This window comes from Rhea americana, unplaced genomic scaffold, assembly GCF_003343005.1.
Source record: "Rhea americana isolate MKP2758 unplaced genomic scaffold, rheAme1 scaffold_1, whole genome shotgun sequence".
NCBI classification, from domain to species: domain Eukaryota; kingdom Metazoa; phylum Chordata; class Aves; order Rheiformes; family Rheidae; genus Rhea; species Rhea americana.
In genome coordinates this window covers 15789270-15806295 of record NW_028185038.1, presented here as the reverse complement: position 1 = coordinate 15806295, position 17026 = coordinate 15789270, and the positions used below count along the sequence as shown (strand labels likewise).

Genomic DNA, 17026 nt, shown 5'->3' with positions numbered 1-17026 from the left:
AAGAAAATGAAGCATCTTATCTGCTTCCTGGGTTTTTTCCTCATTTCTGAAGTAGGAAGCTTTGATCTTGTCATCGATGGAATCCCAGATGTGAGTATTTCCAAACAGGGCCTAGGTCTACCTTCCTTGCTGAAGTCAAAATTAAAGCTACAATTGGCTTCAGTGAGAGCCGAATCAGGTCGTTTCTTCATAGTTCTGCTTATATCTCACAATTTCTCTTCATCCTTTACCTGGGATTATTCTGATAATTGGGTTTTACCTGTCATTTGTGGTATGGCTTTTTAATATTATTGAAGCTGGACATGTGTCTCTTGGAAGCAGGATTCCTGCCTTTAACTCAGCTTTGCTTGTTTGGGGCTTTTAACCTGTACACACCCAAGTGGATTCCTATGTTCAGACCTTCAGATGAATTTTGGATCCTGCTTTCCTGAAATAAGTAGAAATCCAGCACGTAGATATCTTGGTGGATGAGGTCTTCTGTATGGGAGCATGAACTTCATGAACTTCAGCAAAGTTTTGTACGGACTTAGCTTTTTCCCAGCATGAATTCAAAGGCAGAGCTAAGATCCTATTGACTGTTCACTCCTCAGCAGAGGGATGATATAATTTATAGCAGAGCATGTAATTGCTTAGTAGAATATAATAATAAAAGAAAGTATAGTTACAGTTTTGACTTTAAAACTGAATCCAAATTTAATCTCCTAGACTCAGGTGATCTTAGATTTGGGTGTCCACATCCACTTCCACATGATACAGCTATTTTTCAAAATGAAGTTTGCTGTGTTTTACAGTATTTCTATGAAGCCAGCAGGGACAGTATAAAGCTTTAACTGCACAAGTTTAACAAAAAGAGTTAGTGAGAGGGCTGTTCTCTCTAAGTTTCTTCCTAACAGCACTTTTCATGACATGCTGAAATTGTTTGAGTTTATAATTCCTAGGAAAAAATTCAGGCTTTTTGTCCTGCCTAATCACAGGTGCTATACTAGTTTAGCCTCAATGTGCTTAAACAATTTAAGTTTGTGCAAATGTTTGTGTATATGCAATCACTTCAGTTGGAGAGCAACTGATTAACTTCTTTATTGGCATAAATTTAACAGCTAACAAACTTCAATTAAGAGTATTGCTGTGATTTAAAAGTCATGCTTTGCACTTGGAAAAGACTCTATCCTCTATCAGTGAAGCAAGTAGGAGCAAAGAGCCTCCTCTCTCAATGAGGCAAATTTAGTTCTCCGTTATATTAGTATAAAACTGGAGGTGATTTTTACTGGTTTCGACTGAAATACTCTGAACTCACTGGTTTGAGTTAGCTTAGCATCTGTCACGCTGTGGTGATCGTGGTTGGGCAACTCCTACTGAGGACCTGCTTCTTGCATATTATGGACATTTCAGTCCATTAAACTTCACTCCATGTTTCAGAATAAATGGACTTAAAATGATGGTAGAAGTCATGATCTTGTAAGAGTATAGAGAGCTACTTGGCCACAGAGGGACAATGAATGTGTGAAGAAGCAACATTTTAATCTGAGAAGGTTTTTGTCTCTGTTCCCCATTTACAGCAAGGGGAGGTAAATACCCTTTGGAAAAATACTGAGTGTTAATAATAAATCAAATGCTAAATCAAAATATAAGAGAGCAGCAACACGTCTTTCTTTCCTCTTCTTTCTCTTCTAGGAAGTGGAGAGTTTAATTGACCTGGAAATCAGTGGATTTCCTTCAAGCTCCAAGATGAGAAGTGGCAGGTACCAGGTATAGTACTCAGAAATGCTTCAAAAAACGGGAAGCAAGGGAGAGAGGAAGAATGCTTCGAAGCTCTCCCCAAGTGGCTAGTCCCGTATTGATGTCATGAATGTGCAATCAGGTGGGACCAGCAGGTCTTAATATGTTTGGAGACCTCTCTAGCTCTTGTCGGGAAAGGAACTGCTGCTATCCTTTATGCAGCACCTAGCACAGCAAAGCCTTGCTGCATATCTGAACTCCTAAAATAAGACCACAATAGAGATGCTAAAAAATGGCAATACTGTCTGTCTAACTTCATGTATGGGAAACATCCTGCTGATGCTGGTGGGGCTTTTCTATGAGGAAATGGAAGAGAAGGACTACTAGGAATGTCGGGTGACACCTTCCAATCCTGCTGGTAATCCATTCATTCATATTTAATTCAGGTCAAGAGAGTGCAGCACACTGTCACGCAGGAAATGAGTTGGTGGAATCGGAGAACAGGGAAGAAAACTTATTTCCGGCATGCTGATGCATTTCAGATTATTGTGTTCTGTCAGATTCTGAGAGGGAAATGTTTAAAATAATATTGCAGGACTTTTCTTGTGTTTTACACGATGGTATCTAACAATAATAATAAAATCAGTTGTTTGAAGATATTAACTTTTATTACACAAACTGAAAGAAATGGTGATCAGAAGGGACCTTGTTATTCACCAGAGCTCTGGTGTCGCGTTTCTTGAACTTGGTCAGCATAGTGTATACAAAAAAATCCTCTTGAGTGAAGCTGGATTTCCTTGTGTCTTTGAAGCCAAGCACAGACGATCATGATCCTTCTTYATCCTAAGGCTTTTTAAAAGGAGCCTCACACAGAGTGTGAATGTAGGTTATTCCCACCTGAAGCCCTCAYGACACTGCCAGAGAGACTGAAGATTTTAACATAAATGTGAATCAAACCAGCTCACATTTGCCAGACCAAWGTTTGAATAATTTAATCYGGTCTAAGTAGATATCYTCTGTAATTGCACTTGTTCAGAGCRTCRTTTCCTTTCAATACATCCATATTAGTGCCATATTTATTGTACTGTCTCCATTCCCCAGCTCTCYAGATACATAGTGATATATATGTACACATGCAGTAGTTTGCAGTTCTGCTCATGGTCTTTATTACAGCAGTTTTCCCTCACATTCCCGTGTATTATTTCCCATCCTTTACCTGTCAAATGAGTCTTTGCAAACCAGTAGCATTAAGATCTCCGCTATATGCTGAATTACCCTCAAGTTAGTTAAGTCACAATAACAAATCATGTGAGAATAGAGAATAGTAAATGAGATTAAAAAAAAAAACTACCTGGAACATCTTTCCTTGAGACGCTAGCTAGGGGCTACCAGCAGTTAATTACTGTCAAATAGGGAAGACTATTTTCCAGATTATTGTTTTAGGGCTACATTGCTCTACAGTGAACTCACTAGCCCATTGACATCAAGACAACACTTCTCTGTAGACCCTACTGATGTGTTCTAAAGAGAATTATTTTCTAGGTCTGAACCAGGTATTTAGATGTAAAATATTTGCTCCTTGTGAGCAATTCCAGAAATACAGTGTCTCAGGTAAGTGAATGGTCCTCGTGACCACAGAAGCAGAGTGCCCCACAGTCTGGAATGTGGGTAACCTTGTGAACCTCTGTATGCTGGTGCGGCACTCTTATCTCTGTTTTATTGATAGATAACTGAGCTTGTGTCCATACTGAAAGTCGGCAATTTCTGCAGCATACTCCCCAGTTCTGGCCCTGAGCTCAGCTCCCTGGAGCCTGCACTTGTCCGATCACATCTATTTCCTTMCTAGCTATTTTGCCTGCCATGAAAAATGGGGTGGAAAAGAAATGATAAAGGAGAGGGTGGAATCAGCTAACTGGGGAGCCCCTTAGGTACCAGAGTATTTTTGTGACCACAGAATCCAAGGTTAGTCTGCASCACTATAAAAACTTGAACTCTGGCAAGCCCTAGGTTTAAAATTGCTCCTCTTGCTCCTCAAATTAAGCATCACRATCCCCAAAAGGAGTCTGAAGAAGTTGCAAGGAGAATAAAGTGCATTAAAAACTGCTTAAGGAACTGGGCATGCAAAGTCAAGTGAAGCTGTGAGCAGGCAGCACCTCAAAATCCTGGGAGGACATGCTAGGTATATCTCATCCTCTTTCCATATCTCTTGCTGGGCATCTGCTTTTCAACCTTTTTCTCAGTTTACAGATTCTTATTACTTTCCCTACGAATTATTACTTTTCCTAGGAATTTGCAGGTGTCAGTAGAAGTGTTCTGTTCTTTAAACAGTACAGCATCCATGAATTTCTTTTCTTTCTYTCACTAAGTTATACCTCAGAAGTGGTCCACGAACCTCTAAAGAGGCTGTGGACTTCAACTTGAAATCCATGGTAAGCAAGGCATGCAAAATGCAACCTAAAAAACTGTAATCAGATCTCTTATAATACTTTTCTCTCTTAGACACCATGACTACTTCCTCCACTGACAAGGCAAGAAGAACCAGGGCCTGGCAGCCCTGGATAATATGTAGTTTGATATACCCAGTATTTTCTTGATTGTAGGTCTGCATAGTAATTGCAACATTCATATGCAGTGGTTTGGACAATGATCCTTACGAAGGGCTGAATATCCACAGCCTGCCTGGATGTCAAGAGGGGAAGAGGGCTCTCCGTGCCCTGACGATAGAGCTGAGCATCTGTGAAGAGCAGGTCCCAGAAAGAATTCCTGAGGCACTTGTTCCCTCCGCTCTAATCAGCAATTTGCTGCACACAAGATATTGCACAAGATATTGTTTCCAYGCTGTGCTGCCATCAGCAGAATTGGATGCAGTATAAAGGCATGGAGCAGCCACAGATCCTAATGCCAAAAACAGCACGAGTCTCTTAAGTGCCACAGGCCTCTGCAAGGCCCTTGTTTTCAGTAACCCCAGCAGCGCTCAGACCTCAAGTGTAATTATCTGCAGCTCTGTTCTCCTCACTTGTTAGACTGGTTGCAYGCTGCAGCCTTTGAGATGCCAGGAGGGCTGGCAGGCCCACCAGATGTCTGACTCTAGCAACTGAAGCAGCAGTCACTGCAGGTGCAAGTGATAGGCTAATGTCTCCATCAACACCTCCCCCCTCTCACCCACCCTCACAAAAACAGAAACTCTCTCTTATGAGGAACAGCTGCAAGAGCTGGGCCTGTTCAGTCTGGAGAAGAGAAGACTGAGAGGGGATCTTATCRATGCCTACAAATACCTTAAGGGAAGGTGTCAAGGGGATGTGGCCAAACTCTCTTCAGTGCTGCTAAGCAGCAGGACAAGAGGCAACAGGCACAAACTGAAGCACAAGAAGTTCCACCTGAATATAAGGAAAATCTTCCTTACTCTGAGAGTGACAGAGCACTGAAACAGGTTGTCCAGAGAGGTTGTGGAATCTCCTTCTCTGGAGATATTCAAAACCCACCTGGACRTGATCCTGTGCAATGTGCTCTAGGTGACCCTGCTTGARSAAGGTGGGTGGACTAGATGATCTCCACAGGTCCCTTCCAACCGCAACTATTCTGTGATGCTGTTGCGTGCATTTTGGAAGTTTTTTGCATCRTTCCTAAGGGGAGCCAGGAATCCTGAGCTCCACTGTGAAGCAGAGAGGTACTGGGTAATAAAACAAATCCCCTTTATGCTATGGTCTTGGTCTGTTCTAAACTGGATTTGTTTCAGTTGAGGTTGGTTCAGTCTTAATTTGTATTCACGGTGGTGCTGTTTCCTACCCTAAGGGAATGTGCAGCAACAGTCATTCTTCATAGTTTGGTTCTTTGTCGGGTGTGAAGTGTTGAGTTTACTGTATAATAGTGTTTATGGGTTCTTGTGAAGGACTAAGCAAGGTCTATGCTTTGCAGMGTGTCTCTACAGAACCATAAGCTTCCAGCTCCTGAAACGCCAGTTGGAATGTTTCAGGTGGAGCCTGTATAGATATGAAATAAAATCTTGAATTTGTTTTTAGTCAGGTGGGGAATTCTGCAGTCACTCTGTCTGTCTTTAAGGAATCCTTAAAGACATCTCTGTAAGACAATCTTGCTGTGCAATGTATTACCTCTTAACAGGAAAAGCCTAGTTCTGCRTAACAGTTTATAAATTAACTCCCAACGAACTTACTAAATCTATAGCAAGCGTTATGTGGATTACGTGAATAAAGCAGTTATCATAAGCATCTTCTGTGATTTTGTGCCCTCTTGTATCCARGTCCTGCTTTTATTTTAAAACGTGAAATGGGATTGGTCTGTTYTGGTACCCTGTTGTAGTTTAGCGATCAATAGCTGACCTTGTCTCTCCAAGGCTCCCAGTCGTCATCAGTGTAGCTGAAGGGCCCAGTTTAGTTGCCTAAACGTAGGTAGCTGGTGGTGGTGTCAGACAACACAGAGAGTCCAAGACATCCATGTGAGGTGTCCAGTATGATGCAGAACCTACATGAGACCTGTGGCCTCCTGGAGCCACAGCTGGAGGCCAGGGTGGTGTGCAAGGGCACCTCCAGCAGCCCGCTACCCCTAATCGGTATAGTCAGCATGGTTTAAGGCATGATTCRTTCAATGAAATGGAAGTATCTGTTTTCAGATGAGAGGAACCACGCCATTGACTGTGAAGAGCTGGTGCTGACTAGTTATGACAACAACACCAACACCAAAGTAGACAGCAGCATTAACCAATTGCATCTTCCCCTAGAACTAGGTGAGCCGAATCCCATTCCAGGGTCCTTCACRTGACTTAAGAGTTTTAGGGCACTGAAAACAACAATTTGGACAGCCACAAGATGTCATCAACTCGGTGTATAAATTCCAAATGGGAGCATTCATAAGGCAGTAAAAAAACACTCTCAGTTTCCATTGGTTCAGCTCTTCTAAGCAGTGCAGCTGGGCAGGTTAAATACATAAGAGTAWTTACATGTAATAATATTGGTTATACAATAAGCAATATGCACATTGTATATAAAATGCATACTGTATATAATGCAATRGTATAAATGTAGATAAAAACAAAATGAGCTAAAAAGGACTGGTTTTTGAGATGTTCTAGTTTTCCTAGAAAACAAAAATTGCGTTTAGAAACTAAGGTTTCTGAGTATGACTTTTTGCCACTGTGCTTTGCCTTTAGGAAGAATATTTTTTGTTCTTGAACAGAAAAACAAAGAGGAAGAGAATTGTCCTTTTGTTTTTGATAGCCTCTAAGTCACAGTTGGGCGATCATGTGCTCCAACATCCCATGTATAAATATATGAAATAAAACAAAAGGAATCTGCACGTTAAGCCTGAGACCTCAGGCTGATTCTGACCATCTTGAAAAGCAGCTTTTAGATAGTTACCAATGTCTGATCCCAAGTTCAAAACAAGTACAGCCTGAGAACCCAGCTTTTCTTAAATACATTTTTTTGTATTTTTCTTTTCCAGAGAAGCACGTCTGACTGGGGGTACACTGGAGATTTGGTGAGTTTTTTCCTGCTTTGTGGAAAAAAATACTGAACAAAGTGATTTTCTAGTTAACCATTTTTTGGAAATCAATCCTTTTGTTTGTTCTGTTCCTTGTTTATACCACTGGTCAGATATTAACCTATTTTCTTTAAACAGACAACTGTTTGCACAATTCTGTTTATACATCTGCACTTGGAGGGAGGAGGGTATGTCACTATGAAGAAATAAGCAACAAAACAAATTAGACAAAGGCAAAACTGTAAAATACCAGTTTAGTACCGTTCTCCTACTGCCATGGTTTAACCATCTACTGTACTAGGTCAGTTATCAATGGTTCCACTCTCTTTTATTTAGGACCTTTATTCTAAAGATAAGCTTCCTGTGCCCCATTATATCTCATGTTGAGGAATTACTACGCAACCCTTCTGTGCCAAGCTGCATTGACAGATTCATTCCAAGGACTGGTTACTTGATCCAAAGCAATGAAGACATTCCAGCTCWAAAGATGCCTGCCTTTCAGCTAACATGTTGTATTGTAATATGAGCTGCAGCCTAAATTTAGAGAGTTATTCTGTCCATTACAGGTGGAAGACGATGACAAGATAGGTCTTTATAGCTACAAAGTTCAGTCCACTATAACATCACGGTTGGCCAACACAATGATCCAAGCCAAAATGGTGAATAACGCAAAACGGCCCCAGCACATAGTGTTTGATGTGCAAGTCCCCAAAGGAGCTTTTATTGACAACTTTACTATGTGAGTAGTGGGCAGACATCAGCCTTGTGCTCTAGCAGTTGCAGTAAGAAGGAATAACGTGGTGGGAGGGAAGTATCCACAAAAGCAAAACACCTCCTATGATGTTCCAGCTTCAGTGTGATTTTAGCAGGCTTTCTCAGGGAAAAAAGGCTTATGTCATTGTACTGTCTGTCTAATTCTTCCTCCCTGGTAATTATGTTAACKTTGGCCAACCGGCCCCAAAAGTTGACAAAAGAATGGAAGTCTCAAATAGACTAAGTTCCTACCTGTCTTGTGCAAATTGACACCAGATCAAAGGAGGGGAAGTCCCAAATTTGAGCCCTCACTAAACAGAAAGACGCTTTAGCCTGGTTCAGTATCCGTTCAGAGAGGCAACAGCCAGCCCGCTGATCAGCAGACATGCACTGATCCGTCAGTCAGCTCAGGTACAGTTTCTAAACAGCCATGACATGAGTTACTACCTGTCCTGCCCAAAAGATTGGGAAAGTGGGAAGGAGGTGGAGAAGAGCAGATCTTCTATAAAAGACCGCTGGCAGCATGAAATAGAAGATCAGGTAGGGACAGAGATGAAGATCTACTGGAAACCAGGCTTCRTTACTTTTGAATTAAATTAGAATCTTATTTAAGTTCCCACCGGGTTATAAAGAGGTTAGATTCCACTGATGCTCTAAAGCGAGGAAGCAGACGCTGATTGTAAATTTGCTGACCATGCTTTTGTCTCCTAGGGATGTAAATGGTATAACATTTACCAGCTCAATTCGAGAAAAATCTGAAGCCAGAAGAATGTACTCTCAAGCAAAAGCCAAAGGCAAAGCTGCTGGAATAGTAAGGTACAAAAACTTTGCCATTGGGATCTTGTGCTGAACTTATCACAGGAGGAGTAAACCGATCCATCCCAGAAGAACAGAGAAGAGGGGGGACCTTAGCAAGAAAAATAGATTAGAGGGACAGGTTTTGGTCACTTATAGCAAGCATGATGTTTAATTATCAAGGTTTTATTTTGTCTTTCTGCTCTCGGCTTGACAAAAGATCTTGTGCTAATAAAYAACCGCAATTGCCTGGTACAGGCCACAGTCAGAATCACACTCAGCAGATGTATAACTCTAAAACAAAACACAAAGAATTTCTCCTTCTCTTTGTACTTTCTCAAAATAACTCCACCACTAACTTTTCAGGAGCAACACACTGGATATGGAAAACTTCAAAACTGAAGTGAATGTGCCTCCTGGGACAAAGATCCAGTTTGAACTTCATTACCAGGAAATGATCCGAAGGAAACTGAGCTCCTATGAGCATACTATCTCTGTGAAGCCAGGACGCTTGGCAAAGCACCTGGAGGTAAGGTGGATTTGCTGTGTGGAGCTATCATCACACATGTGAATCCTCTCTGAGAAGAAGGCTAAGGTTTCTTCGAGCCCCATAGGAGGACACTTCTCCTACAGTCTCCTCCTTATATGTGGGTTTGGTACAAATAGCCTCAAAGTGCTGACCAGCACAAGACACTTCACACTAGGAGCTATRTAGCTACATCAGTGAAGAGCAAATATGTCCTGCCTCCACTTATGCTAACGTGTTTGAGCATCTCCTGAATCATAGCTGACCCTCGTCAGAACCACCTGGATGAACAAGCCCTGGTCCTGGCCTGGCCCCTACCTGTGTGTAGACTTGTCTTGACTAAAGGAAGATGTGCAAGATTTTCTCTTTATCTGGAATAAGGCTTCTCACAATAATCCAAACCCCATGAGAAAGTGCCCTATGGGAGCAGACGTTCTCTGACTGGTAGTCCCTCCAAAACTAATTGACAGAAGATGATTTGTCTTATTCTTACCCTRTTCCTTACACTCACCCAAAGATGTGCTCTGTTATCTATCGACAGAAACGAGGTGCAGGGCTACTTGGCCTCGGTACCGTAGTAACGCTTAAGCAGAGTCACTTTACCYTTCATTCATGCTTTCAGCATAAATTACGGCATCACCCTTGACTCTTTTTTCCCCCACCTGTCCCAGGAGGAGGGAGAAGGAAGAGGAAAGAGCATTTCCATCAAACTCTTCCTATTCTTTTGCCACTTTTTTTTTTTTTTTTTTGGTCTTTCCAACGTGATCTGCTTTCAATATTGCCCAGATCCCCACCAAGTGTCAGGCTAGTCCTACAGGGGAATTCTTAAGAGTATCCCACCATTTCTCTGCAGTTTGCCTGTGCAGGGTTCATGAGAGSCTGGTACAGCAGCAGCACTGCTCCATACTAAGTGTTCTCCACGCCTGTCTTTAGGTGGATGTCCGCATTATTGAGCCACAGGGACTTCGCTACGTGCATGTTCCTAATTCACTCGGAGATCATTTTGATGGAATCACCACCATCTCCAAGGGAGAGAAAAAGGTAACAGTCACAGACTGGAAATACCATGAAAACTGAAGTTTTCATATTTGTTCCTGCACAGTTATGATATTCTCCCATATCTGCTAGAAGCAGCAAAGAATATTGCATGCTATGGGAAATTTTAACCTCGACAAGAGGAAATTTATCAGGCAAAAACAGCAACTGAAGGTAATCTGCCATGGAAAAGAAGTAAGGCCAGAAACCCCATGAATCCTCTAGTGTCTTGATTAYTGCAGCTTAACTGTGTGGACAAGACGGCCAAATACTACAGTGACAGCAGTATAGGAACAGGGTGTAGTCTTCCATCTTCGTGCAAATCTTTTCGTTTAGAATTCTGAAAGGGCAATGCAAAATAACAGGAACTGCTAGATGGAAAAAGGTTACGTCATGAATATCGAGCGGAATGGTCGTTCTGGAATAACTCTACAAAAAACGCTGTTTCAACAGAGAACACTTGCACAGGGAGTTGTTTTAGGGCCTCTGTTTCCCTCGACAGTCTCACCCTAGCTTTCTCCAGCATAGTTCGTATGTATAGATAAGCTCTCCAACAGTGTAAAAAAAACAAAACCAAAACAAACAAAARAAAGCCTACATGACTAGTGAAAATAATTTCTAGTGCTCAATTTACAGAAAAATTGCAAGCTCTCTTTTGATCAGAAGAAAAAAACCATTAAAAACTCATAAAAATGATAAAATTAGGGATCATTTCAACTAGGAAAATTTTAAAAAGCCAATATATTACTTACTTACTTACTTTCTGTAAACGGTTTGTCCAGCTCTGTCAGAAATATGTGTCCCTGTAGACACACGTCACCCTATCTCTGTCACAGTTGCTACTACTGAGTCAATAAATCCAAGCAGACCTCAGCATCCTTYTTGTTTTGAAGCAGCAAAATCTATTTCTCATTTAAATTATAAGTAAAGAAATTAGAAGAGCTTTCAGCAAAATAAGGTATTGCATAAAAATAGAGGAACTACTTTTGTTTCGGCGGTCCATCTCTTACACAACATTCGACTGATGATCACTTCTCATTTCCAGGCACATGTTTCTTTCAAGCCATCGATGATTCAGCAGCGAAAATGCCCCACGTGCTCCTCTACGGCAGTAGATGGGAACTTTGTCGTGCAGTATGATGTGAACAGAGAAACCACGGGTGGGGAACTGGAAGTAAGTGCTGCTCTTTGACCAGGAAGGGAGATCTGTGCATGCAGGAATTGCTGTCATTAAACGAACTGTGCTAAATTTCATCACTGTGTAAATTCTGCGGTTCACTAGGCAGAAATGAAGCCGCGTTGGCATGCTCARGGAGAACGAGAATGAGAAAGACCTCGCCGTCCTATTGAAAAAACAGACAGATTTTAAGTGGGCAGAATGGATTTACTYAATTTACGACATGGTCCTACAAATCGTCAGGAGCAGTTTCCCATCTTGTCCACAGGCCAATTTGTTTTATACCTAGCACCACTCTAGTGATTTAATGTTGAATCACAAGACAGAGTCTTTGAAAGTTGTACCAATATATCATAAGAAGACAAACCAGAACATCACTATTTTTGTGTTAACGTGCAGCAGAGTTATGGGTTGGATTATTATAACCAGAAAATTTTTTTTTTAAATGTTGCCATTAATCCCCTTGCCAGTGCATGGCATTTCTCCAAAGACCAGCTTCTGCTTTCCCTGATAAAAAGTAAAGACTATGAAGTGTAGATGGTGTAAGGCTACAAATATAGGGACCTGCAGAGCTGAAAGTTAGATTCAGCCCATAAAGAGTAACATTTTCTGTTCTGTTATTGTCTTGCATTCCCTGGCATTTTTACCATGGCTCAGTTTACTGTGTTTGGGGTTTTTATTCTCTTTTTCAGATTTTTAATGGCTATTTTGTTCACTTCTTTGCTCCGGAAAATCTTGATCCTCTGCCAAAAAACATTTTATTTGTTATAGATGTCAGCGGCTCAATGTGGGGACTTAAAATGAAACAAGTAAGTGTTTGATCTCCATTGCAGAAAGAACCTGCCTCCAAGTTTTCCCCATCTGCCTCACTGTGTAACTGCGTGGCAGGCAGGCACTCAAAATCAGCGGGTTAGATCCTTATGCTTCGTTCTGTCAATATTCCCGCTGAAGCTGGTGGATATTTGGTAAATGAAGGACATTGTGTTTTTTACTCTATTTGTAATGGTCCTTCCGCGTTACGAGGAAGAGATGATGTCATCATTAATGACTTTTAGCTCTCAAGCAACGTTTTTAATCRACAGATCACAAAGCATTTTGCAAAGGCTCTGACCCCATTTTTCTCAAGTCTTTGTGAGATATAATCAACCTTCAGGTATGCAGAAAGTTGTTCCAAAAGGAAAACRGATCAACTGACATCTGTGCACACCAAGGAAAAGAATGAATCAGATGGATTTATGGCAGAAGAGACTTATATTAGATATTAAAAAAAAATGCGTTACTGAGAGGGAAATTCAGGAGATTGTAGATTGCAGATCATGTGTYGCTGGAGGTTTTTAAGAACTGGCTAGATAAAACTAGTTTGGGGTGATCTCTGTATATTGAATTTGTTTCAGAGCACAATACTAAGACTTGGTAGATTTTTTTCCATTGGGAAATCAATGCTGCAAGACTGGAACATAAGCTAATTGTCACTTGTTTAAATTGTACATCTTGAAACAGATGTTACCCAGCCTAGAATGACAGCGCTGCAGACACAAATAAGTCTCCGGACTGTTGTGTTAACTGCTCTCTCCCAGACCGTGAGGTTTCATGTAGTGCTTCTCACGCTCTCCCTCTCACGCTCTCTCTCTTAACTGAGCAGGGATGTGAAGAAAGGATAGGTTGAAGTATACGGTCCTGTTCTTGCTAATTACATTTCAGTCTATATTTCTTTAATCAAGCAAAACTTTTTTTTTCCAAGAAGTGTAGAAGAACCTAGGGGTGAGACATCTAGCTAACAGATGCTAGTTTGGATTCCAGTGCTCTTGTTATTCATCAGCAACTGTTTTCTTGTACTTGCGTTAAGAGGATGCTTTCAACAACAAAAAGCTTAAACTTGTCTACTCTTGAATTTCCTCCACTCAGACCATTGAGGCCATGAAAGCAATACTGAGTGAGCTCCGGGCTGCAGATCAATTTTCTCTTGTTGACTTCAACCACAATGTTCGCTGCTGGAGAGATAATTTAGTCTCAGCCACCCCAGCGCATGTTGAAGATGCGAAGAAGTACATCCAGACGATTCATCCCAATGGCGGTATGAGGTTTTGATTGCAAGACGATCTTGGAAGTTAGGTATCATGGGAATAGGTACCTCAGATACCCTTCAGATTTTCAGAATGTTTTTAAAAAGCCTGATTCCCTAGTTGGGAAAAGCATGACCTGGGACTAAAAGACAGCAAAGCCTCCAGTTTGCTGCACCAGGGAATGGGATGGGATTGGATGGGACTTCCCTCTACTGAATAAACTGCAACAGATGTGAGCTTAGGGAAGATGTAAAGCATCTTACATCTCCTGTAAAAGAACATACAGCTCTTTTACAAGATGTGRGCCTCTTTCTCCCTGTCAGCACTACCACAATAGCATATACCAGCAAAGAAAAGGTGCCTGTAGCTCTGTGTCCCTCTGCATTACCGTAGTACCGCTACCCTTAATCTCTAGGGCTACCTCCAGCCCCACAGACCCCAAATACCCAYGACCAGGGCCATGTTGTTCTTTGTGAAACAGATCTTAGGGAGCCTGACTTCAGGGTCTCTATGAGCTGTAAACTGCAGACTACACCATGATCTATCACTACACCTCACCCTGGACAAACAGTTCATCCTTTCCATACCTTCATTCCCTATCTAGTAAACAAGGACAGTTGCCTTTTTCAGTCTCACGGGACCTTGGAGGCTTCATTCATTTGATAGTTGTTGAGCTACCTGTACAGAAGGGGCTGGCAATCATTTTAATCGATTGCTCTCTGACGTGCAGGTTGGGTGTAGTTGTTCCGCTCTTCGTATGCCAGTGGTGTGTATAGACTCTTCCCCAGATCAGAGCCTCATGGTGCTCTGTGCTGTAAGAGGCAGCCTTCACCTGCAGAAACTTTCAATGTCAGCACACATGGCAGGATCAACATAAAGTTAGAGACCTCACCAACATCGCCAGTGTGCTGGGAGTAGGAACCCATGCTGGGATATGGGTGCAGTGCCCCATATACACCTGATTATGCTTCCCCAAATGAATTGACAAAATAAGAGACCTGCTCCCATCCAGCAAAGTTCTTCTGGAATGCAGCATTTGATTATTCTGTCTCTGAAACCACCATCTTTTTTACTCCTTTCCTGACAAAGAAAATAATTAGCTTCTATCTGCTCAGCATCTCTGCTCCTATTCCTCCCATACTCATTTCTTACTCAGCCCTTCTGTGCCACCAGCCAAACCTTTAAATGTCAGAAGTCACTAAGACCTCAGGGTCATTAATCACAAAACCTTTCTTTTCCAATCAAGATGTCCAAGGAACAGACTGGTCCGAGAAAAGAAAGTTTCTTCATACTCTCCTTTTACAGTCTGCTTGCAGACTCACTACTGCACCCCTGAGCAAATAGCACTCAGTATCACAAATGGGATTAATGAGAGTGGGAGGTCCCCAGGTGGAGATGACATCCCAAGATGAGAAAGTTTATTAAACTCCTGCCTCTTAATGCGACTTTGTGAAAAATATGTATCTGTGCATATGCATAAATGTGTGTAAAATCRTATAAAAGTATATTCATATAGTTCAACATCATGGTAAGAACAGAGTAACATGCTGGTGAACAAATCCAGGAGTGGATGGATTACCATTTATTTCCACTTACACTGGTATAAATCCTGACTAATKCTATCAATTTCCATAAATAGTGTAACTGTAAATGAGGAAAATCAGAGAAGATCTGTTTAACTCCAAGACCCACATGCAACACCTTTCAGTTTCTGTTTCTTCAGGGAACTAGAAAAGCACTAGTAGATGTTCTCTAAACATCATGTAAGAGGGGTTTTGCTGCCTTAATCTCAGATCTTCGTCCATGCTGGTTAATTCTGCTAGAATCTCAGAACTCATCTGTATTTAAAAGGAGAATCAACAACAGTCAAACCTGTTTTCTTTATTGTCTCTAACAGGTACAAATATCAATGAAGCCCTTCTCCGAGCCACGTTCATCCTGAACGAAGCCCAAAACTTAGGGATGTTGGACCCTAACTCAGTCTCCATGATTGTATTGGTGTCTGACGGAGACCCGACAGTAGGTAGGGATCCTGCTTTTGGTGAAAAAGCCAATGGAATTAACCTGAGAAATTCAGGCAACACACAGATACTTTGAGAGTAATTTTAAAACAAAATCTGTTACCTTGCCTTTCGAAGTCTGTACTGCTCTGTTGCCCAGGGCTATAGGTGCCCTGGGACTTCACAGAGAGCCTATCAGAAGATGAGCGGGTTCTGCTATGCAGGTTATGTACTTTTGTAATTACAAAGATGCAGAGGTCCCATAACAGAAGTAATCGCAATAATCTTACAGAAAATTTCCTCTTCCAATGATCCCAGCCCAAACAGATCAATGATGTCCCAAGTTKAACATTCAAATCTAGAAAATAAAGCATCAACATGAGCTTTGGTAGGACTTAGTACAGGTCAAAAGCAATCCTTTACTGCAAGATGCCAGCCCAGAAGAGAAACTGCTATTTAAAAGTTTAAAAAAAAAAAAAAAATAGTGGTGGCAGAGATTTTAAATATGACAAATGAAATAAAATCATTATAGAAGTATTACCCTTAGTCTGCAGAGATCTTGAACCAGTAATTCTGGGAATAGTCTAGATGCGTTACAATTGTAAAACAAAGTTCCCCTGGAAGTTAGTAAGAGCCATGAGTGTGCAAAGAATACGTATCAGATACCAAAAGATAGTTCGAAGAAGTCATATTCACAGGAAAGAATGCGTTAAACTCTGCCTATCCAGGTTTCTCCTGGATGGAGATTATCTGTCCAAATGGAGATGTGGCATCTGAACTATATGTTTAGACTCCCCTAACAAYTAAGGGAGAACAAGAGATGCTTCAAGGGCATGAACTCTCTTATCCCAAAGGAGACTTCCACAGCTGCTCAGCTGAATGTCACCTTCTGTGTGTCTCAAAGGCGAGCTAAAGCTGACCACAATCCAGAAGAATGTGAAGCAGAGCATGAAGGATGAATTCTCCCTATTCTGCCTTGGGATTGGKTTTGATGTAGATTACGATTTCCTGCAGAGAATCGCAACCGACAACCGTGGCATGGCCCAAAGGATTTTTGGAAATCAGGAGACCTCTACCCAAATGAAGGTGCATTTCTGGCCCATCACCTCTGAAAATGAGGGTGCAGTTCTGTCCACAGCTGTGAAACTCGGGTAACTCCAGTAACAACAGTAGAGTTATTATTGTAGCTGCACGGGGGTGGGTCACAAGGAGAGAGATTTTTGCAAGATAACAATCAAATGTATTAACTCAAGAGTTCTTGGTTACAATTTTTATAGCATCTGTAATATATATTTACTCTACTGCTTTGTGTAGGATTTATATTCTGTTAAACAAYCTTAACCACAAAATAGAGTTTTTGAACTAAAATTCTAGCCCCTATTTTACCTCAGACTACTTCAGCCCTAAGAAAAGGCTTGGATATAAATGCTTTACCAGGACAAAAAAGGGTTAAGWTCCAGGAGGG

General features: G+C 41.4%; 1 protein-coding gene across 1 annotated transcript in view; it reads left to right on the top strand.

Moving 5' to 3' along the window:
- The window catches only part of ITIH2 (inter-alpha-trypsin inhibitor heavy chain 2), a 28129-nt gene continuing 11103 nt past the window's right edge, over positions 1-17026 (top strand). Inside the window, exons 1-12 of the mRNA XM_085326040.1 lie at positions 1-90; positions 1672-1746; positions 7174-7209; positions 7779-7951; positions 8677-8781; positions 9127-9289; positions 10220-10327; positions 11367-11495; positions 12191-12307; positions 13404-13572; positions 15459-15584; positions 16466-16647. Of these exons, the coding sequence (XP_085182166.1) occupies positions 7-90; positions 1672-1746; positions 7174-7209; positions 7779-7951; positions 8677-8781; positions 9127-9289; positions 10220-10327; positions 11367-11495; positions 12191-12307; positions 13404-13572; positions 15459-15584; positions 16466-16647 (1467 nt within the window). The 5' untranslated portion in view covers positions 1-6. The remainder of the gene's footprint in view (positions 91-1671; positions 1747-7173; positions 7210-7778; positions 7952-8676; positions 8782-9126; positions 9290-10219; positions 10328-11366; positions 11496-12190; positions 12308-13403; positions 13573-15458; positions 15585-16465; positions 16648-17026) is intronic.